This window comes from Aethina tumida, chromosome 1 (genome assembly GCF_024364675.1).
Source record: "Aethina tumida isolate Nest 87 chromosome 1, icAetTumi1.1, whole genome shotgun sequence".
Taxonomy (NCBI): domain Eukaryota; kingdom Metazoa; phylum Arthropoda; class Insecta; order Coleoptera; family Nitidulidae; genus Aethina; species Aethina tumida.
This window is the reverse complement of record NC_065435.1, coordinates 75,695,963-75,720,767: the sequence shown is the minus strand read 5'-3', so window position 1 is coordinate 75,720,767 and position 24,805 is coordinate 75,695,963. Positions and strand designations below refer to the sequence as shown.

The window sequence follows — 24,805 nt, the reverse complement described above, 5'->3', positions numbered from 1 at the left end:
TTAAATTTGTATTTCAGTTCATACAAGATGAAAAACCACGGGCGCAGGCAAAATTTTGCTAATCGGCCTGGCCAGAGTGATGGCGTCAATGCCGATACTTACCATAATTTGAGTCCTACAAATATTATATTATAGATCTCTATTCCAAAATTCTATATTACATACATACATCAAACGTTTAATGGATTAAACATTCAATGAATGCATCGTTTTCAAATTGATTAGAGTTAGATAAGTTACATTTTTCATAAAATGTTAAAGATAGAAGTAAACGGTCCGAAACTGGACTGAACAACAATAACAACAACAACAACAGTTTTAACACCGACAAATATCTCGTCACAACTAGCCGAATGTTAATTAATTACGAACGAAATGTATCGAACGTCGTAAATAAACGCGGGTTCCCTCGGATTTTGGTGCATCAGGCGCCAGTCTAAATCGCTATCAATCGTTTATTTACATTTTTCAACACTACAGAACAAGATAAACGGCCAAACGGCCAGTGCAACGCAACTTTTCGCCGCGACTGTACCGCTATGTGCGGAACTCGAGGGTCACAAATCCTCCCCTAATCCACTTCCGACCACCCTTTTCATCACAATCGTCGTCGATTCGCGGAGGTTAACGAACCATCATCCCTTACAAATATAAGTGTGCTTGTCTCAGTGTGTGTGTCTGTGTGCAGAGAGAGAAAAAAGCCAGTGATTGTTTAAAATGACATACAATTTCGGCGGATTTGATTATAGGGGCTGGTAAAAGTGTTGGGCACGCACCGGTCATTATCTAAAAGGAAAAAATTGCCAGTGGAGCGGGGAAAAACGGAGGCGTTTCAATGACAGGTAATTTTAATCAGGTGCTCGAGTCGAGTATTATTTGTTGGGCGCGCGGATTCCGGTACGTAAATGCAACGTTGACCCACTGACAAGAATCGAAACTGTTATGTCGGATCGCGGAATTTAGAGACGCACTGTCTACTTCGATCATTTCTTCTCAATCTTTCAATAATCGTTATTTCACTTCTCTTTTGTGTTTTAATTATTTTTTTTTTTCTCATTGTATTTTTTCTGTATTTTAAGGAGAAATTAATAGGTTGTCCTCACTTTTTTTGCTCAACATTTAGAACTAAAATCTACTAGCATAAGTTTTTATCCAGATTTTTACTGTTTTTCTTGTGTTTCTTTATGAGTTTACATAAGTTTTACAAAGTTTAGCTGTTGCTTTTGTTATGTTTTCTTTGTGATTTATTTTTAGTTCTTGGTCATTTCTTTTAAAAATCAGTTGTATATTTTATTAATTTTATCCAACGATATTCAACTTTTTCATCATTTATTAGAGAACGTACAGGACATCAAAAATTATTGGTATAACATTTTATCAAGATTTTTAATACATATATTTATATTTTTAAACAAAAATTATCAATTAAAATATTCCCCATTATTCACGCATCTTACGTTTACGTAAAAGAGAAAAACCAAAACATAAAAGTATTATAAAATGTGATTCCATCATATGCAGTTAGTTTAGACAAAAATTTTTAAAAGTCAAGTATATGAAAAACACATAAAACGCAAAATCTGTGTAGGCTGTAACAGTTTAAATTTGAAATTCAGTTCAAGTAGAGTACTTTAAAAATAGTAATATATCTAGTAGTACATAGTTAATCAAGTTAATCCACATATATATTTTTTCTTATCGATAAATTTTTATAAATTTTACAAAGTTCACATATTGTTTCTGTTCAGTATTTTGTATTTTATTTATGTAGATTTTAGTCATCAAATCAAATCGGTTTTAAGTTTATTATGTTAGTTGTATCTTAATGATTTTCTCTGTTTTAAGATGAAGCGAATGAACTGTACATAGTTTTTAAATATTTATTACAAAACTTAAAGAACATTAAGAACTCTCTTCTTGAGTTTTTTGTGTAGATATTAAACGACATTTTTTTTGTTGTCGATTTTACAAGTCAAAATTGATTCAGTGCTATAAATTATACACAATTACGAAAAATATAATAATTGGCAACACAAACTTAAAACGAATATATTGAACTAAAAATAAATTGTTCATTTGGTTAAGCATGTTGTAGAAATATATTATAAAATGAGATCTAATTATCTAATAACAGTTTTTAAAACTTTAATAATATAACAAGGAGTTAAGTAGTAAATATTTATGGAGTGAAAATACAGAAAATTGTTATATAACATATACACATAGAATAATATGTTTAGTAAATAATGAAATAAAAATAATTTTTATACATATTTATTGTTCTTGTAAAAGAAAACAGTGCCTAATATTCTTTTCTTAGATAATTTCTAATCGTATATTTTTTTCTTGTCTATGTATTTTATGTTTACAAACTTGAAATATTGGTTCTGTTCAATTTTTTATTTAGATTTTAGTCATTAAAAAATCATTCAAATTTATGATGCTAGCTGTATATTAATTGCTTTTTCTGTTTCAAGATAAAACGAATAAATTATACATATTTTTTAACAATTTATTGGAAAGCCTAAAAAATATAAATCATGAGCTTAAGATTTTTGGTGTAGATATTTAGCTATAATTCGTTTTGTTGTAAATGCATTTTTACGATTAAAAATTGGTTCAATTTTATTTTGTACTTTATTTTGTAGCCAGTTTTCTTTGATAATTTTTTTTTAATGATTAAGATGAATCGAATAAAATGTGCATATTTTTCTTTATTATATCACTATCTAGAATATGAATATGAACATCGAGAACCACTTCGATACTTTCTTTTATTGTTGATGAATTTTTATATATTTTACACATATTAAACACTATTTTCGTTTTTAAATAATTCTGTGTTGTTTCATCTTTTATTTTATTTGGAATTTAGACATTAGCAAAAACAAGGTTTACGTCAAAGATTGTCCACATATTTTAAGGTGAAACGTATGAACTGCGTACGCACACACGATTATTATTATTTTATGAAGCAATTACAAAATATCGTAAAGAACATGGAGCACTGATATCGAGGCAGGTCGAAAAACGGACTAACGGTCCGCGTAGATAAACCCGCTAATTAAAACTCATTTCAGGCGAACGTACACTATTATTTCGTTCGTTCGGAGCGATAATAAAAATACAAAAAATAAAAATAAAAATAAAAATAAAAAGAACGTACGTCCATTTGCATATGGAAATTGCACAACCCAATACGTGGGCACCTTTTTCTCCATAGCTATTACGATTATTATGCGCCGAACAAATTAAAATAAAAAAACGTCCCGGTCTTCACGGCGAATCTTGCGTTCCGTCACGCCGTTCTTTGTTGTACACGACGGTTTTCCGACTTGCGACGAAACGGAACAAATTTCGCCTTTCATAAGACCGTTTGTTGTTTTTCTCGTTCCACGTCTGAAATTTATAGGAATATATTTAGGGTTGACTACGCTACTGCCGGTACCCAAAACGACGTTCGTGACCGCGGGGTTCCCGATCCTAAATCATTTGTCCGTCTGACACTTAATTAAGGCCGAAGTTTTCGGGACGCCGAACCACATGAAAAATAGAACGGGTTCTCGTTTATTTCTAATTGCCCGTCACGTTTAATAATCTGTCGACGTTTTGTTTTTGTTCTTTTATTTGGCGTCTAATTGTAAAAGTGTGAATACAACACTGCGATAGATAATCATCTCGATCGCGTTCGGGTTAATGGATAATTATCTGATGCAAAAACTTGTCGTTAATCTCATTTAAATTGCTTGCTGAGGTTTAAATTTGTCCCCTGTTTAAGTTTATTTTTATTAGTAACATTCGCTATAATAATTGGTGCCAGACAAAGCCGTATTGAATTGCACAAATTCTAGGAGACATATGTTGGTTCGTTGTGTTTTGTATGTATTTTAAAGTGTGTCGAAACAAAACACCGAGTCATTAATTAAGAAAGCTTCGCCTTCGGTGATTTCTCTGTGTGCATAAATTGTTGTTGGTATTTATTGTATTTTAAATGACAGTAAACATTTTGTTGGCTTTGTAACATTTTTTTCTGCAACGAAAAGAAAGCTTTATAAATGTCTTGTTATTAATCTGTCATTCACTGTGTCTATATTTGGACATGTTTTAGTTCAGTCTTAATTAATAACTATGATGGCAACTTTTTCTCATCGGCCAATTCCATTGCTGATATTTTCACTTACGCAATGACCTATTGATGATATTAATAGTCGATGGGGAGGTTTTTAATACTTAAAATAATAAAAAAGAGATAGCAAATCTTAACATAATAAAGGAAATATAAAAATATATGCAAATATTAAATAATAAAAAATAATAATATTATTAAAATTATTTACGTATATTTTTGTTTATACATAGAATCAAGATTATTTATATAAATTATAGAATCATTAAAGTCTAATTGAATTAATAGACATTTCAAATTGTATTCCAGTCAACAGAAGAATTAAAAAGAAAAAATAATAGTATACTATAAATTATATAATATTTATGTTTGAAAGATTTTTTGTAAAAATATTAAAAATAATTGGGCATTAGATATTGATAGAATAGAGAAAATATACATACAGTGCGGAAAGCGTTTGACCCATCTGATTTTTGACAGAGACATCATACACGACAGAGACACTAAGTCTCTTTCTACGGGACAAACTGGGGACCTCTACTGTCTGTGTCGTGCATGATGTCTCTTCCCAAATTTAGACGGATTAAACGCTTTTCGTACTATATAATACACAATATAGTGCATATTTTCGATATAGACTATAATTGTTCAAATAAAACTGGATTATTAGGCGTTTAAAAGAAAAACAAAAATGTATAAGTTACACAATAATATAAAACACAAAAATAAACAAATAATACATTTTTCATTATTTATTTACGTCTCAAATGATTTATATTAATATTATAAAAAATTGGGTTGTAAATATTGATGGAATATACATATAATACACGTATACTAATAATAAATAATAAAAGAAAAATTATTTATGTACACATCTATTTCACTACACATTACACAATATAATATAGAAAAATAACAAATAGCATAACCATTATAAAAATATAAAATATTATTTAATAATATAGTTAAACTTAACAAAACAATTTTGAAAATTTATTAAAATAATAAAAAGTTGAGTATAAAATATCGATAAATTTACTTAGTAAATAATGGATCTTAATTCACAAAAGAAGAATCTTCAAAACACCCCTAATTTGATAATTTCAATAATTTTATCAAATAAATAATGTAAAAAATCATTAGCACAATGTAGAATTTTTGACAATCGACGTCTATGCCAAATTATGGATCAAACTCTTTAAAATAAATACCACAAACCAACGTTATATAATTTTAAAGCCAATATAACGAAAAGATAATGGTAACACAAATACGTATTCTTATCGATTCCACCTCGTAATCGCTCATTGTCTCTGAACAAGACAAAAAACGAAATAAAGAACCAGTCAGTCGCATTTGACCCTTGGCAGAGAGCAGAGCTCGGAGAGGCGCCAAGGAACCACTTCTCCGGTACCCGGACCGAACCGCGTAACGAATTCACGTCTTTTCTTTTATTATTTTGTTTTCAGTCGAACGAAAGATCCTCCGGACGAGATAACGCGAATATATCGAATATCGGGGAGCGAAGAAATTTCTACGTTTTCGATTTGGCATCGAGTTTTACCATCACGAATTCGTACAATTCGTCCGGAAAATGCGCATGTTTATACAGAAATGTGTGGATTAGATAATGTTATATCGGTGCTTTTTTTTATTTAGATGGAAGCGTGATTTACGACGTAATTTTTGAAATTATCTCGGGTCGTTTGTCACTTCAATAATATTGTGCATGTTTAAATAAAACTTGAGAAATTACGACCGGTTATGATTTATTGCCGTGGAAAAAATAAGTATTACAAAAAAATGTAATTTATGATTCAAATAGAAATGTCTATTTTTATATCCAGCAATTTTTGTCACGACTAATTTTATATTTTGTAATTTTCAGGTGAGTACAGCCCACGAACTGGCCAGCTTGGTAATGTAACTGAGTCAATCCCAAATCCGATTCGACAAACGACAATCCGGCAACGGCGACGGTCGTCAAGGTCGAGATGAGCGCCCCGGGGCGAACCCGGGTCGAAATTACGGTGCACCGACACCTATGCGATCGTAAATTAAAAGCCCGCAATCCGGCCGATCGTTATCCGCGCTCCTGACCGCATGGTCCGTGGGCATGAGGGAACCTCTTCGCCTGCGACGCAGAGGAGGGGAATCGGTCGCCCCGCCGCGTTTACAAACAATTTCTCGCACCTACGGCGATCGGTATCGATCCCTCGGATCGTCCGTGGACGGCGTTTTTATTAATTTTTCTCTCGGGGTGTGACGGAGGAGCCACCACAGCCTCCGGGGGTAACGATTGGCTGGTCAAGTGGAGGAAAAAAGGGGAATCTAGTGCGACCGGCGGCGGCCAGGTGTGCGACTTGATAATTTGCATGAGCGTTTTTTCTATTCCGACACGTTCTAACGCTCGTTCGTCTACGCCAACACAAACCACCAAGTAAAGTTGAACTGTTGTCGCGCTCCAACCTTTTCGAATCTATTCAAATCGTGTTGCGTTCATACTTACGTTTTCTTCGGTTTCCACGTTTTCATTGAGCCGCGTAATTAACGTTCGTTACGGCTTAATAAGAGCAGGATAATCACCGATTGCTCGTCTTCTATCTCGTCGGCGGCCTTAATTACTCTAATACAATTAATTGGACAACAATTAGCCGATCCCTCGCACCGCGAATCCCTCCTCCTCCTTGGGCGCATTTCTTTTTCTTTTCAATCTCTTCGTAAAACCCACACGATAATTTATTATTGTTGAACCGTTGCGTCCAATCGGATTTGCATAAATGTTCGGGCCGGAGTCATTACAATAATTACACGATAATTTCGAAGGGCGTTCGGTGAAACTACCAGTCTTTCGAAGGCCCCCGAGGCCCGCTTGCTCACCGTCCGAATTTAAAGCTGACGAACATTTTCGGGGGTGACAACAATGGCTCTCAAAGATTCGCAAAAGAGTTTCGTGTGAGTTTCGGCGCTCACTAATTGGGTATTTATAGTCGGGCAAAGTCCCGGTGTGAGGCGCGATCTTAATACCCGTTTCCTGTCCAGATGTGTCGGATTTTTTTCAGAACAGGATGCTCCGGCAATTCGAAACGTTCCGAAGGTCCGACATCTGATTTCGCGATCGGATGAGTTTCGTATCGTCGTAGATGTTGCGGATTTTGTAGTGAGACGGCGAGACACAACAAAACGGGACGAAAACGAAACGCGACGATCTATAAATAATGGACGAATGTTTCAGGTGCCTTATCCACGATTATTTTCGTCGCGACTCAGACGCAGATGCGAACGCGACCGTCCTGTTATGTCATCTTTTTTACGACAGACTGTCTTTTAATCTACAAATTGCGTCTGCGACTCTCAAACAATTATTCTAATAAAACAAACATGACAGATAACCATTTTTAAATTAAATATAAAATTAATTTCAATAGAAGATCTTAAGATGATTGACATCACACTCCAAAAATTTATTGGAATTGAATCTTTTTATGTTTGGGTTTAGACTACAAACTGCATGTGTTTCAGACTCTCAATCAAATATTCTGGTAAAAGAAATATTTAAGAAAAAAATTTTAAAAGAAAAACAAAACTTTTATAGAGGATAATTTAAAGATAGTTGGTAAAATGAAATCACAATTATGTCTCCTCTGATTTAGAAATAATTATTTTGTCAAAATCATGGATTAGGGTAACACAGTCTTTGAGATAAACAAGAAGAGACTTCAGCAAAAGATTACCATTGTTGTTTTTATGTCCATGTTAATGTACGAACTATATTTCCGATTCACAAGTAGTTTGCTGATAAAAGAAATATTTAAAAGAGAACAATTTTTAAAACAAAGAAGAAACTTTTATGAAAGATATTTAAGGAAAATTACGAATGATGCATGCTGTAGTCTTTTACAATGCAGTTGCGTCTTCGATTTGCAGACAGATATTTTGAAACAAGTAAGGTTCAGCAGAAGAGAATTAGTGACTCCACACTCAGAAGTCTATTAAGGTTGTATGTTTGTTTCATGTGTTAATTTATGAATTGTGTCTCCAATTCACAAATAATTGAACTGTTAAAAGGGGAGAGAAAACTGTTTAAAAAAACAGTAAGAAATTTCAATGAGAGATTTTTAAAAATTCATGACGGTTGTGTATTCACAGATTGAGATGAAAGGAAGATCCAAGAGAGAACAGTCTTTAAAAGAAACAACGAGAAACTTCAATAAAAGACCTTTAAGGAAAATTATTGACACCACACTCAAAAATCCATTACGACTGTATATTTTCACGCTAGTAAAACGCAAAGTGTGACCCTGCCCAATATGTCACGCCGTTTTTACAATCCCATAAAACTTTAATAAGTTTTCGCCTCTCGCAATTACAATAGATAAGCACCGCGAAATGACCGTAACTATTTGCAACGTCGAATCCAGACATTCCTTTTTGACGTTACATCGCAAGGTTCCGATCCTGGACTATGAAAACAAGATCTGCGGCGAACAAACGCGCAATTAGTACAAGAAAAACTCAACTAATTCCATTCGATTAAAGCCGCATAATTGGCGGCGATTTGTATTAAAATAATTAGAAGAATCTCGACACATGAATCTAAAAATGTCGGCCGGAAATGGCAAGGTTAAAAACTTGTCACAGTTTCAATTTTTTCGTTATGTAAGCGTCTACGAGTACAAAAGGTCGAAATTTATTTTAAAACCACACAAATTCCATCCCTCCTGGTAAACCAATCGACTGGCACAAATGGGGTGTTTAGTTTCCCATTCGGTACTTAATTAGGACAAGTCGTACAGAATGAAACAACATGTGCACTTTCTGATTTATATTCTAGTAGTAAAACTGTCATTCACCCTAATTTGGAAAGATCCTGTTTTTCATAATAACCGCAATAGCGTCTATTCCGAGTACCACCAATAAAATTAATATTAAATTTGGTACCTAGAAACGTCCATAATTCAACTTCGGACACCCTTTCGGTAATCTCCTATTAATTATAACAGGATCCCATTAAGGATTTAATGATAACCGTCTGCGATGGTGCGGTACCATAAACGTCGGTTATTTTCATAGGAAAACTGACCAGTCGCACTCACACACGAAAACGTGCATGCGCGTAGGCTTCCTGCCGTTAAAAAAAAAGGGGTCCGCAAGGTTGCACGATAATGGCAAGGTCGTACTAATGTAAATTGCATTTCTAACATACGAATTCGCGGTACTTTTCAACGCTATTTTCTCAGTAATCGAGGTGGTGTGGAATTTTCATATTATAAGTTTAACCAGTACCAGCCACATTTTATTGGATTACATTTCTGAAATGGAACAATTATGGAAACAGTTCTCGAATGAATTGTGAAGCTGTTTTGGAAAGTGACTTACACTAATGTCAGATTAGTTAATTCGAAACTTGTTACAGTTAATTAACAATGTAATGATATATTGTACATGTGCCATTTGGAAAGTAACGCATATATGCCTTAAGGATCGTGTGTTGTAAGAATTAATTGGATTACGCCCTCGTTCGTACTGTAACATTTTACAGACCCAACAACAATACATCGCGGTACTGTTTTAACACCTCTAAGGTTCGAGACGAATCGTACCGGTTATTAAATTGATTGACATCCAACATAATGAACCGAAGATTACCCCAGGAACACAATGGGGATCGAGTCCTGGCGTTTCTCCGTCCAGAAAACCAATTAATTTTGAAATACTGGCGCTGTGGTGCGAGGGCCCACATACACACGTACCGAGGCCTCAGCCATAACAACCCAAACAAAATCAGTTCTATTAAGTACTATTTTTTGTTACTTTTTTCGAATTAAATTAAATGCAGGTCGTTATTCTAAGTAAATTACAGGTGTTAACTTTGTCCTCTTGATCTTGAATCTATTAATTAATGCGAATTATTATCGATAACATTTTAGAAAAAGTACCAATTGCCGTTCAGTATCAATTACACAGATAACTGATTAACCGTCATTGCATAAAAATATAATTCGATGACAATGATTACGGTTTTAATTGTGGTCCGGGGCTGTGGCCCCCGAGGCCCTTGCCGCAGACTCCGTCTTCGGATCGGGAGGCGCCACGGGCCCCGGCTCCGCTTAAACTCTTGGCCGGCGCTGTACTTCCCTCTACCTGCCTGCCACGGAGAGCCTTCTCCGAGAGAGGCGAAGGAACGGCGGCGCGTCGTCGATCTCTCGCCAGGCAGTACCAGTCGAGATTCCGTTGGGTCCACGTCGTATCCGTTGCGAGTGCGCGTACAATTCGGAAAAAAGGGACTCGTGTCGCGGATGTGTGTGCAAAAGTGAGTCAAGAGTTTCGCGCCCGGACGCCATGTACGTCACCGAGGTTCAAAGTAAGTTTCGACCGTCTGGTACTGAGGAATTCCATACGGCCCCGCGTTTCGGTTATTTATTTTTTTCGTTCACGTTGCGGGCCGGGTGGAAATGCAGCCTTGGACGTGATGCAACGTTCTTGGGTCGGGTGTTTTCACTCTATATATGGTAGATGTTTTGGATTTGGGTCAATAGCACCGTGAAAACATGGTATTATCTTCGAAAACTGTGCACATAACGATAATTAAAACAAATACACGCTGTAATTCCTTTAAAGTCGTGATTTAGTATGTAAGGTTGTTTGATAAAACACCATCTGTTCGTTGTTGTGAACTATTTAGACCGCACCTGTTTAAGTTAATCAAATACTTTAATATTCAACATGATAATAACGCCAAAATAATATATGTATATATATATACTAACATATTTAACACAGAAACTGGACCGTTGGACAAAGATCTGTGTGCGCCCGTCTTATAACCTTCACATAGCTGAAATATTTTCCTCGATAATTATTCAAATTTTACTCACGGTTTTATTTAGAATTTGGACTGTTTGTAAATCTCGTGCGGCCTAAAAAAAACGAACGAACCAAAAGGATTCAGGTCAATAACAACGATTCATTATAATTTATGCCGAACGAAAGTGCTTCTGTTGGGATTTTCTCGAACGCTCTTATCAACATCATGAAATTATCGAAAATATTTGCTTTTATAAACATTTTTTTATATTTACTGGTCAAATTTGTGGTACATGAATCATTTTTTTTATCGCCGCAAATTCTTTGCGACTCGTGTAATGTTAATTTCGGCGATTTTGGTGTATAAAATTATATATAAACAGGATGTTTGTGGTTTCATGTTTTTTAAAAAGATGTTACAGTGTACATCTCTTATTATGCCTACTAAACCTAAAATTGTCGTACTCGTAACTACTGTAAAGTATTAATCAGAACACTTCTCGGAACTAACAGGCGGTAAATGATAAAACAAATCGGTTTGATAAGTCCACCTATGTTAAAGATTCATTAAATTCGTGTTGGATTCTCAGGGAGCACCACAAAAATCTATTCAGAATACTAAAAATAAGAAAAAAAGTCGTCATAATCCCTTCGACTGCGCCGTTTTATTGTCGTACCTATTCGACCATGTTATAATTAAAATGGTCTTCTTTTTATGTGTTATTGATTTATGCATTGGATCGTCCGCATCTGTTCCTTAAAATTCAGTTTATTGGACCTGTGTGCGCTTTCACACCTGAAAGCAACAGGTCGGAGACGTGGACAATGGATGCTGAAGAAACGGGGCAGGTAGAGGGAACCCATTTCAAACGTCCGAACGGTCGACAAAAGGTCCCAGATCCACCCGTTTCGTATTGTGCGTTAGGAATAACAATAGAATAGTTATTTGAATTACACGGCATTGTATACTGTTTTTTTTTTTGAATATATTCGATGGAAAAATCCCTTTCTATTGTACCACCAAAAATCCACCTGCGTTTCGAGGAGAAAAAGAAATGGACTTCGAAACGACGTGGATGTAGAAAATTTCTATGCGTGTTTATTTACGTCCGTGAAATAAAACGTAATCGACTGAGGTCATTGAAAGATGTTTCATAAACAGCGTTTGTTCGTCAAATTCCAGCCGGGTTAAAATTAACTATTTCTCGGGCCCGTTTGTCTGTCAATGCGGCGACAGATCCGAAATCGACGAACAGAATAGTGATGGTTGAGTGCGTGTTTTTGCACATGAGTAACAGGATTATCAGCTCGAAATACTAATTAAATTATAAAACGTTATAAATAACTATTGATTAAGAAAGTTATTAGGTAAACATGTTTGCTAATGAAATTTATGAAATGGGTCAGCGAAAAAATCGCGCGTCGATTTGTAAATCTCCACACCGAAAAACAAAGTCGTTACGCTGAATGATAACGGACTGGCCATTCTTTTTCCTGGATATTCTGTCGTTACTCCTGGCAGATCGATGGGACGAATTTCATTAACTGGCGCAGTCGATGGAATTAACCGACATCTTTCGATTCTCTTACTTTTTTGTTTAATGTTTGGTCCAACATTGACATAAAACAGACTATTAGAAGTAACTATCTATAGGAGTTAGTTATTCGTACGTCTCGGGGCAAACATTTCAAACGTTTCGATTATCCACCGCCTAGATAGATACTCGTCGTCCCACACGCGTTTCATTAATAAAAAATCCTAGGTTTTCTGCGGGCGATTGATTTGCATTTTCGAATGCGTAATCCACCGGTTACGACACCGGATACTTCTCTCAACCATTCGAGAAAAATGGATGGCGGGCGAGGGTGCAATGTGGTCAATGTATTCGGTTTTTAAGAATCGTAATTCAATAGGGGTCGTCGTCGGGTTTCTCGAATGTCTGGTGCACATGTGAGATTTAAGATTTTCGGGTCTGGGTGATTTGGGTTCGGGTCCGGTCCGGTACCACAGGCGCCCGTACCCACTTAACTTTATGGAAATCTGCTCTTTGGGACCGATCGACAAGATTACCGATCGCTTTTTTTATTTAACCTTTTCAAGCTAAAGAACTGAGTGGAATTTCTTGAATAAACTGCGTTTTTTTATATAATGTTGCGGTTTTATTGTGTACGGTACTTATGTTTCGGATTTATGGCCGTACAGTAAATCTTTTTTATCATTAACAATTTATTTTCAAGGATGATGATAAAGTAAGAAAACGTAATGTTTAGTAAGGTTTACACATTGTTTGCGGAGTTAAATCAAGATAAATAACGCCAAGAAAGCAGTCTCCTTTTTTTATTAACTGACGTTTGACACAATTTTTGCAATTCACTTTTGCAATAAAAGAGCGAACAATGCGGCGTATTTTTGCCATTTTTTCCATTTTATCTCGGCCGCACACGTGTGCAAAGCTTTCAGTCTTCAGTACTGAGTGTTCCAGTGTCCGGGTACGTAAACGACCAGTTGCACATGTGTGCCAGTTACACCCACGGTTTTGCCTGGCCTTCAATCAACTGAAAAATCGAACCTTACTCAACAATCTACGATTTTTCTTTACAGTACCACAATTTTCTAACAACAGTAAACAGATGTAAACAAACATAGAAAAATATAAATAACGTGGTGACATTAAGAAATGTTTGTACACATCCGAGGACAATAACTGATAAAGTGTTTTTTTATCAATTACACGCTGTCGCATGTATAAATATCTCAGACGATGCGACCCAAAAATACGGTCCGAGATTCGATTTCGTAACAGCCGGTTGCGTGGGCGTACACAATTCAAACGGGATTTCGCAAAATTTGCTGCGCCGTCTCGTTAATTGTCCGGTCGCGGGACGGTACAGTTAATTGGTGCGACTTGGCACTGGCAATTCGTTAGTCGTTTTGTTTTTTCGTTCAATATGGTTGCATCAGCGTACAAAGTACCGCGGTACTGCCGTTGTCGCTGGGCGTGTCCCAACCTTTAGGGTGAAGGATTTTTTCGAATTCCAACAAATGTCACAATTGCCCGTCAATCCGCGCCGATATATTTCGATTCACCGTACCCAGTTTCATTGTTCGGGCACGGATCGCGTTCTGTATAAGGAGCGGTCAAACCGGCTCGAGTCGTTCCAACTTAGAACTGAAATTGTGTCTCGAACGCCACAATTAAAAACACTCGTTACACTCCGTACAAATTTCAAATCTTTGGTACCGCAAGGTCGCCGATTGCATGCAACAGTACCGCGTACATTACACAGCTGTTGTGTACACGCAAAAAATAAAAAAAAACGCAACCGAAGCCACGCCTATTCAAATAGAACTCAATGAAACCATACCGGCGACCTTGGTCACATTTTTTAAAGGCACGATTACGACAACTTCCGGGTAGATAAAACCCGACAATGGACGCTTGTTTTGGCGTTTTTCGTACCGAATCGTACGGATCGAAAACAAAAGGACGGAGCGAAATGAGAACAGCTGGCGCAGCATCTCTAATCGTTATTTTTAGCCGGTGGAAATGATCAACGCAATTGGCCGCGGATGATTTAATTCCCTCTCTCGGAATTGCCGCGGGAATTCTTTATTATTTATTGATCGTTGCCGGGTTTTTCTCGCACACTTCGCCGTGGCCTTGGAACGAATGTTTGTTACCAATTATCTCAAATCATCTGGGGCGCACTGCGCTGTGAATTTCTAATCGCTCCAAATACGTTACAATGTTCGTCAATCACACTCAGATTACCACTTATCTGAAATTGCATTTGCAACACAGTGCAGAGGTTTCTAATTCTAATCTTATCGTTTTCCTTTTTTCAGTGAGACGATGTTACTGCGAGGGCCACTGCCCCAACCCCGATCACGTCAACGGGACCTGCGAAATCAAACCCGGTGGAAAATGCTTCACCGCCGTTGTACTCGGCGACGACAGAGAAGAAGTTAGGACTTATGGCTGTCTGTCCGCCGACGAGCGAGGGCTGATGCAGGTAACTACATGTTCCTCTTGCAAGACCAAATAAAAATATTATATAATAAACATAAATATTTATGCGATTGTTGTTTTTATAGTGCAAGGGTCATCTGGTGCCGCACGAGCAAAGCAAAACTATCCAGTGCTGCGACGATTCGGACCTCTGCAACCGCAACCTGAAGCCGATATTGCTGCACAAGCCGACCACCAACACGCCAGACTTCCACGACGACAGTCTGCCTGTGGTGGTGCTCCTCACCTCCGTCACTCTATGCATCTCGATAATCCTGGTGATCGCCGCCCTACTCTACCTCAAGTACCGCCGGAAGGAGATGCAACGGAAATGCGGCCTGTACGCGAGCGAGAAGTACCCGAACGTCGAGATCCACGGACCGCTGAACGACTTGATCGAACAGTCGAGCGGTTCCGGTTCCGGATTGCCGCTTCTGGTGCAACGAACGATCTCCAAGCAGATCGAAATGATCAGTTCGGTGGGAAAGGGACGGTACGGCGAGGTGTGGCTGGCAAAATGGAGGGGACAAAAGGTGGCTGTCAAAGTTTTCTTCACTACCGAAGAACAGTCCTGGTTTAGGGAGACCGAAATCTACCAGACAGTCTTGATGAGACACGACAACATTTTAGGCTTCATAGCAGCCGACATTAAAGGCACAGGCTCATGGACCCAAATGTTGCTCATCACAGATTATCACGAGAACGGCTCCCTGTACGATTATCTGCAAACCAACCGTTTGGATCCCTCGTCTTTGTTGCTGATGGCTCAGAGCATCGCTAGTGGATTATGCCATCTCCATTTGGAGGTGTTCGGAACGCGAGGCAAACCTTCCATCGCGCACAGAGATATTAAAAGTAAGAATATTCTGGTCAAGCGCAATGGGGAGTGTTGCATCGCCGATTTTGGACTGGCGGTCAAGTTCTTGTCCGACACACGTGAAATCGACGTACCTCCAAATGCCCGGAGTGGCACCAGAAGGTAATTTCTAGCATTCAATTATTATAGTGTGCATATTTATTAATAATGTTCTTTTAGGTATATGGCCCCAGAATTGCTGGACAACACAGTGAACGTGCACAACTTCGAGGCCCACAAGAGCGCCGACATGTACGCGTTCGGTCTGGTCTTGTGGGAGATGTCGCGTCGATGCGCAACAGGCGACAAACTCAAGTGCTCCGAGGAGTACCAAGTGCCCTATTACGATTGCGTGCCGTGCGATCCGAGTTTTGAGGACATGCAGCAAGTTGTATGTGTGAAAAAAATCCGTCCTCAGATACCCCAAAGGTGGGAAACAGACAATGTCCTGCTGATTTTAAGTAGGGTGATGCAGGAGTGTTGGAACGCCAGTCCCGCCGTCCGACTGACCGCGTTGAGGGTGAAGAAAACGTTAGCGAAGATCGATACGGACACTTCGATAAAAATTGTGTAGTGTGGATAATCTCTGTGTAAATTGTATATCCGTTTGATTCGGTGTAGTAGACGAATTATATAAAAGTTTTGTTTGTATTTCTATTTGGAAATATGTTTTGGAAAGCTTTAAGTATTTCTTTAGGGCACACGATATACAATTGTACTTTGTTTAAGATTGTACATATGACAAATTAGTTTTTAAGTTGTACATAACTTGTTCATAAGTTAAAAAGAATGTTATATAATACAAATATATATATGAATATATTCTAAGAAGTCAAAGTACCTATACACTCACGAAATACAAGTCTTTTGACAATATTAAACCAGTCCAATTTTACCCATACAATAACTCAAACCTGTATAGACAGGGTGAAGAAATTCTCTCAAATTTTATACTCTTTGTTGCCATTCAATGTTAATTAAATTCCTAACCAGTGCCATTTAATTTCTACAATAACGTAACTTGGGTTATTGTATTTATGCAACACTCTGACCTATCAAAATTTATTTTATTTTGGTGCTCGATGAGCCTCTAAAACGAAACGAAACCATCAACACACTTGTTACAACTGCACTGATTTATTATTGAAATTTTATTACTGTTTTTATTTGTATTTGCTCAATTTCCGTATAAGTGCAATGATTCATGTATATTTTTTGTTTGACCTCTGTCTCTCACTGATGTTCCTTCTTATTTCCTCCCTGTAAAACTTTTTGAGTTAAACAGATTTGTTAATTAAAAAAAAGATTGTATAACGATAGGCCGTGTGACTGTTGTATGTGCATTTACATTTGTAAATATCCATCGTTTTATATTATTGTTTATGTGGATGAGACGAGAGCGATTTTGAATGTGCAGTAAATTAACTGCAAGACTGATATTTTGAATGTTGTGTTTTTTTGTGTATAAAGTAATTATATGTAATAAAAATAGTTTATAGAAAATTAGTAACGTGTTTTAATATTACAACCTTTCATAAGAAACATTTTTACTCCATATGTTTAATAAAAATAAACATATTTAACTTATTAAATTATTAACATTAAAAAATGAAGTATCCAAATGAGGATATAACACAAACTTTTTTCGTAATATATAAATATGGGTAATACAGAATTATATTGAAAAATTTTCTTCTATAAATGAACATGAATGTGATTTGATTCAATTTTGTAATTTGTATGCATTTATTAGTTTTAAATTTTTGTGATTAATTTTGATATGTTCATTATGTGATTATAAAACTAAAATTGAAGTTGTTACATTTTAGTTATTATAAAATTTTAGGCTTATTATATATATATTTATTTTTAAAGTTAAAAAAAGCTTTTGCTGTCCTACTCTTTAATTTTATTTTAAAACCCACATGTTTGATTATAGAACTTCTAGTAATGTCTTACAATTCAAATAGGATTTTAAAATAAAACTAATTATCTTAAGAAATCTAATATCAAAAAATCAAATCATCACATACTACTAGCTAATACGAAAAATTTGACGCTTTTGTGAGAAAGATATTTGAAAACAAATAGTAAATTAATTTATCCAAACTATCATTGCTTTTTACGGTTAATTGTTAAATACAGGGAATTTTAGCAATAAACTTAGAACTAATTTTCTTAAAAAATATAATTAAAAAACTTCAAATCATCAAATACCACTACTAATACCAATAATAAAAAAGATTTCATATGAATTTTATGAGACATTTTTGTGAAAAAGCTATTTGAAAATCAAAATGTGGAATTTGTACACATGATAGTGTTTACCTTTTTGTACTTAATCTAAATAGGGAATCCTTTAGCAATAACTAATTATCCAAAAAAGTAAAATTAAAAAAACTTCAAATCGGCACATGTCACTGCTAATACCAATAATAAAAAAAATAGTTTCATATCACATTTATGAGATGATTTACTGAAAAAGCTATTTAAAAATGAAGTGAATTACTTTTACCGAACTATTATATCTTTTTGTGTTTAACTGGTAAATAGGGGATGCTTTAGCAATAAACTAGAACAAATTATTTTAAAAATATAATTAAAAAAGCTTCAAATCAGCACATACCACTGCTAATAATAAAGAAAACAGTTTCACATCATTTTTATGAGACATTTTTGTGAAAAAATTATTTGAAAGTCAAATGGTGAATTAGTTTAACCAAACTATCGTACCTTTTTGTGTTTAATTTGTTAATAGGGGATGTTTTAGCAATAAACTAGGATTAATTGTCTTAAAATTATAATTAGAAAAAGCTTTAAATCAGCACATATTATTGGTAATAATAAAAAAACGGTTTTACAACATAATTCACCATAAGTTTACAAAACTTATGGTGAATTATTTTAACTAAACTGTTATACCTTTTTGGGATTAATTGGTAAATAGGGGATACTTTAGCAATAAACTAAAACTAATCGTCTAAAAAAATACAATTAAAAAAATTGAAATCGCTCATACCACTAGTAATACGAATAATAATAAAAACAAATTCATATTACTATTGTGAGATATTTTTGGGAAAAAACTATTTGAAACTCAAATGGTGAATTACTTTAACCAAATAATCATACACTTTTGTGTTTAATTGGTAAATAATGAATGCTTTAAATAATTATCAAAAAAAAAATCAAAAAAATTTTCAATCAGCACATACCACTGTTAATACGAATAATAAAAAAACAGTTTCATATCACTTTTATGTGACGTTTTTGTGAATAAGCTAATTGATCATACCTTTTTGTGTTTAATTGGTAAATAGGGGATGTTTTAGCAATAAACTAGGATTATCTTAAAGATATAATTAAAAAAGCTTTAAATCAGCACATACGACTGGTAATAATAATAAAAAAACGGTTACACGTCATTGTTGTGAAAAAGCTATTTGAAAAGCTTATGGTGAATTACTTTAACTAAACTGTCATACCTTTTTGGGATTAATTGGTAAATAGGGGATCTTTTAGCAATAAAATAAAACTAATCATCTGAAAAAATATAATTAAAAAAAAATTGAAATCAGCTCATAGCACTATTAATACCAATTATAATAAAAACAGATTCATATTACTTTTTTAAGACGTATTTGTGAAAAAGCTATTTGAAACTCAAATGGTAAATTACTTTAATTCAATTATCATACCCTTTAGTGTTTAATTGGTAAATAAGGAATGCTTTATCTAATTATCAATAATAATAATAATAATTCAAAAAAAACTTCATATCAGCACATACCACTGGTAATACGAATAATAAAATAAAAAGTTTGTCATGTTATGAGGAGAAAAACTATTTTAAAATATGGTAATGGATTAATATAACAAATTGCCACACTACTTCATGGGTATCTGGTAAAACGATTTGCAATAAATTTCTTAAGAATGGTAAATTAGAAAAAAAGTGTATTTGTTGTTTTTTTGATTTCAAGTTGCTATTAACTGTCGTTAGAGTTTTTTTAGTTTAATTTTGGGACACACAAGGTACAATAAAATTAAATTATATTTATTATTTGATAAATTCCAGTTGGCATTAATCTGTCATAGAAACTTATAGACGTCATTAAATTGAATTTATATCTTGCAGGTAAAAGCGAGACATTTGAATTTCCCGCAAAGGAAGACGCCAGCGAGTCAGGCACTCCCTCAGTGTTGCGCTTGCGTGCTCACATTCTCTGTGCGTTAATCGCCATTCGAGCATCTGTTTCATTCTTTTGCGGTCGTTGTTATTTTGTGTCCCTGGCCTACAGTCCATTTTGTGTAGATCAACAACCGGTAAGTTTTTGGTTCGATTACAATACAAGTGTACATTTTCTGGATGGTATGTGTAAAAATGAAGGAGAGTTTTAATCGGGTCGAGTACGTGACGTCGAGGTAAATAAAATGGACGACCGCTTCGGTATGTTTTTCCATTTTGTATTTCAGCTCGTATGTCTGTCGATGCAGGTACATTTGTGAATTAAACACGTCGGAAACGGTAATCTGTAAAGGCCCGACGTCATTATTCACTGTTTTTTCGATTTTCGAATCCCGGGTCATATTTGCTTTATTGATCCGTTTGTTTGAGTCGACGCGCACTGATACGTGTTGTGTAACGTAGAGGGTTGTTATGACGCTTACGTCAAAAATTTATTTGTTGCATATTTTTATATTTTCAAAGAATTTACAAATAGTGAATAATGATTAAGGGTGATTATGGGCGAAGCTGAACTGAATTGACCGTAGCTGATTAATCTGTGTTGAAATCGGACGCCGTCGCCGGTGTGGTTTGTAACAATAGAAATAATTTGGTGGTACAAAAGTAAGAGAGACAGGGAGGGTAGTTTGATGTTGTTGTTGCGAGTTTCAGGCCCGTCCGTTCGTCGTCGTCGTCGTCGTCGCCGTCGCTGACATCGTTGTGAAAGTCGAGTCGAAAGAGTATTGAAAGAATAACCGAAATTGAGAATCGTAAAGTAACCGAAGCCGCCGTGACGATGCCGGGTTTTAGTAGCAGCGCGGGCACGTTCAAAATCTTTATCGGCAACCTTGCGGAGAAAACGGCAGTGGCCGAGCTGCGCCCGCTCTTCGAAAAATACGGCAAGGTGGTCGAGTGCGACGTGGTGAAGAACTACGGTTTCGTTCACATGGAAAATGAAGCCGACGGCCGCGAGGCAATCAAAAACCTCAACGGGCAACTGATGAACGGGCAGACGATGAAGTGCGAGGCCGCGAAGAGCCGCAAGGCGCCGCAGACGCCCACCACCAAGATCTTCGTCGGCAACCTGACGGACAACACGAAGGCGCCGCAGATACGCGAGCTGTTCAAAAAGTTCGGCACGGTGGTCGAATGCGACATCGTCCGCAACTACGGATTCGTGCATCTGGAATCGTCGGGCGACGTTAACGAGGCGATCAAAGAGCTGAACGGCACCATCGTCGACGGGCAGCCGATGAAGGTGCAAGTATCGACTAGCCGGGTCCGTCAACGTCCGGGCATGGGCGACCCGGAACAATGCTACCGGTGCGGCCGCGGCGGCCACTGGTCCAAGGAGTGCCCCAAGGGCCTCGGACCGGACCGCTTCCGCGACCGGCTATTCGGCGGACGCGATCCCTATCCGCCACCGCCGCCGCCGCCCTTCCTACGCGACCGCATGATGGGTCGATTTGGGGTACGCGATCTTCTCACTACTTCTAAATCTCTATATAACCCCTTTTACTGTCCTCTTCCTCCTCTTCCTCTTCCTCATCTTCCTTCTTCAGATAACGACACTATCATTTTACGTTGTTTTACTATTTTCTAACTAACTATCGATCGCTAGAAAATAGTAGAAACGACGCCTCTAATCCTGATGTGTGTGTAGTGTGTGTTAAATATAGCGGCGACATTCCATACACATTTCCACAATTTCACAAATAAATACCCCGTACATTTACGAATTGTCCCCCAGTCAAAAGCAAAACAACTAAACTGTTCCGTCGTAACCGTGTGTTGTCTACGCTCCGTTATATTTAGCACTATAGTCCGTTGCCCGTAACCAACCATATCTATCGCTTTCCGAAACTTTCGATAAACGCCGCCACAAAACATTTCAACGTGATCGCACTCGTGTTTGTGTGACGCTTTTCGAAATTTACTTGTTTAAATTACTCCAAAACTTGAAGGTAACATTTTATATAACCAAGATGCTCTTTGATTATAAAAAAGCATCTTGCAAGTGCCAATCAGTCTTCCTCGGCCAGTACATCTTAACCAGTGATCAAATTGTAACATCGTTTTTGATTTCTTAGGACGGCTACGATGGGTACTACGACAGAAGATTCGAGGAGTCCCGTGACTTATACGAGCGCCGCTACTCGGGCATCCCGCCCCGCGGTGGCGAAATCGGTATGCGGGGCGGTCGCGGAGATTTCTTGCCGCCTCCGTTGCCACCCAGGCGTGAACCATTGCCTCCGATGCCCTCCATCGGCCTGAGAGGTCCACCATCCGGTAGTTTGAGCAGCGGCATGAGAGATTCTACTTACTCCAGGACTGGAGGCGGCAGCGAGTACGGCATGTTCAGCAGAAGATCGCCACCTAGTTCCAGCGGCATTCCCGGACAGAGAATGAGCAGAATGTATGAAGACTTCAGTAGGGATTCGTTCGATGACAGAAGGTAATTGCTGATTTTCTCACTCATTTATGAATTGCGAGTATATATGTTTTTCTTTTTCGTTTTCAGACCTGGTATGAGGGGACCATCTCCGTCAAGGCGATTCACCCCGTATTAGTTTTTGGAAATTGAACAGGGGTAATAATACATATATTAATGTGACATGAATGTATATTATATTCCATGTGCTGTATCAGCAATTGTCTTATTTCTTTTCGTTTTATGAATACCCCTTTGTATTTTCTGACCCTGTGTATTAGGTTTTTTTATATAAGATTGATGTATATAAAGTAGTTAGTGTTTCATTTAATTATAAGTGACAAAATTATTATATTTTATACTTTTATGTTTGTGAGGACTTACAATTTATAGTAAATAAACATACTATTATAGAAGTCAAAAATGTTTTATTTTTTAAAATAAATGTATTGGATGCATGATAAAATTCAAATTATTTATTTAGAATAATTTTTAAATTTATGTAACGAATGTTTTTTAAGAAATAAATGAAAGATATTAGTTAACTAATTCACTGTTAATTTGTTCTGCAGGAAAAAACAAGTAAAGCTACTTTTAATTAATATCTATTAATTCATCACATTAATCCTTTTAATCGTACTCGTTATGTTGTGATCTAATAAATCGCCCCTGTTAATTTAAAATTTAAAAAAAATTGTAAGTATGAGATTATAAAAGCATAACCTTTCCAATTTCTTTGTCTGTTTGTGAATCCACAAAACTATCTACACCAAGTACCAACCACAGTGGGTTTTCGAAAAACGTCGGACATGATAGGGATGCAATAGTCTCAATTTTTTTGTAGTTGATTACTGAGATATCGAAATGATGTTCAGATGCAACACTAACTTCAGCTACACAATTAGCATAATTTTTATCAACTGAATGAATGAATGAACATATAAATGTTGTTTTTGAAATACTTATACTTTTTACAAATTTTATTTTTAAAAACATAAACAACATTTTTTTTACATTATTTTAAGGTAATTTGAAAGTGCTGAATACGAAAGCAAGCATTAAATTTATTATTTGTGTGTTCATCTATATAACGGTATATTTGTTTTTTTTTTTGTCAATTAATGACTATTTAAACTGGTGTTTAGAATAAATGGCATCTCCCAGCAGACCAAGTTTGAATAAGTAAAAATATAGGAAACAAAAAGGAGACTACTAAATTTCTATTTGTGTCATTTGTTTAAATAGTAGAAAAAGCTTCGACGAAATTTTTTTTGGTTTTTTGTTGGTCGGATCTCCTTGTGTAAGACATCAGTAATATTTCATCATTATTTGTTCGTCCATACAGCTTCAATATTTTCTTAACAGGAAGTACAGTAATGAATAAATCATTTTTCTGGCCATGTATTTTATTTTTTTGAGGGTATAAACGGGGTTCTTGTGATTTAGAAAATTTACCTTGTGGGCTTAGAGCAATCACATTTTTCATTAGGTTTCATTGGTCTAATTGAAAAAACTATTTATTAAATATGTGAACTTGAGACACTGAAATTATATATTGTTGGAAGAAATTACTCAAATATTGTTTAGAATTTGAACTTTTATTGCTTGTAACTTATAAATAGTTATTTAATCGAAAACTAATATTTGGATCCTTTTTAACTGAATATAAACAATTTTAATCGTGTTTGCAGTTGACTTTTAACGGAAGTTTAATTAAAATCTTTTAAGTTTTTATACTTTCGTCGAAAATTAGTGTTACACAATACATTTCCTCTTAATTCAACTTCCGATTTCGTCTTACATGTAAAATTGGTAGTTTGCAAAGTTAAATAAAGGTATCTCTTCTCTTGTTCGCCGCAAATGGTAAGGATTTGAGTTGAAACGTTAATGAAATTGTTCATGTTTTTATATTGTGATTAGACACACATTTTTTTGGCGACTTAGAGATACTTTAGGTTTTATTATATTTAATTGTTCAAGAAGCATTTATTTGTTTTAGATTAGAGTATATGAATAAACGAAATAGTAAAAATTAGTGCTGAAGTATTAAAGAAATACATTATAAATAAATGTATGGAAAGTACTACTTTACACTACGACAACGACAGATCAAAAATCCTTATTTACTTATTTCGTATCAGTTACTTTAAATTAAACTCAAGTTGATTATGAATAACTTTAGTATTTGAAAACAAGTGTTTTTAAAAGAAGTTTCGTTTAATAATTATTGTATTACAGAGTACTGTAATTTAGCGTCGCCTATAAGCAGAAAAGAACAAGTCAGTATAAGTGATTTCACTAGTTTGTGTCATTAATTTTATAAAACGCATATGTATTATATTAG

At 35.7% G+C, this 24,805-nt stretch overlaps 2 protein-coding genes across 6 annotated transcripts in view; both read left to right on the top strand.

Annotated features, from left to right (window-relative positions):
* LOC109594648 (bone morphogenetic protein receptor type-1B) overlaps nucleotides 1-17,308 on the top strand; it is an 86,060-nt gene extending 68,752 nt beyond the window's left edge. For 3 of the 5 annotated variants that reach the window (XM_020009881.2, XM_020009883.2, XM_020009882.2), the window contains 3 exons: nucleotides 14,784-14,950; nucleotides 15,033-15,925; nucleotides 15,983-17,308. In XM_020009881.2, the coding sequence (XP_019865440.1) occupies nucleotides 14,784-14,950; nucleotides 15,033-15,925; nucleotides 15,983-16,376 (1,454 nt within the window). In that variant the 3' untranslated portion in view covers nucleotides 16,377-17,308. Of the gene's footprint in view, nucleotides 1-502; nucleotides 843-10,335; nucleotides 10,494-14,783; nucleotides 14,951-15,032; nucleotides 15,926-15,982 lie in introns of those variants that run through there. The other 2 variants (XM_049967816.1, XM_020009885.2) reach the window with 2 other exon arrangements.
* A 2,711-nt stretch (nucleotides 17,309-20,019) lies between these two features.
* On the top strand, nucleotides 20,020-22,885 carry LOC109594653 (RNA-binding protein lark). Its single transcript, XM_020009896.2, has 4 exons — nucleotides 20,020-20,128; nucleotides 20,703-21,501; nucleotides 22,121-22,485; nucleotides 22,552-22,885. Exons 2-4 carry the CDS (start codon nucleotides 20,827-20,829, stop codon nucleotides 22,598-22,600), a joined length of 1,089 nt encoding a protein of 362 aa, XP_019865455.1. The 5' UTR covers nucleotides 20,020-20,128; nucleotides 20,703-20,826; the 3' UTR covers nucleotides 22,601-22,885.
* The last annotated feature ends 1,920 nt before the right edge of the window (nucleotides 22,886-24,805 follow it).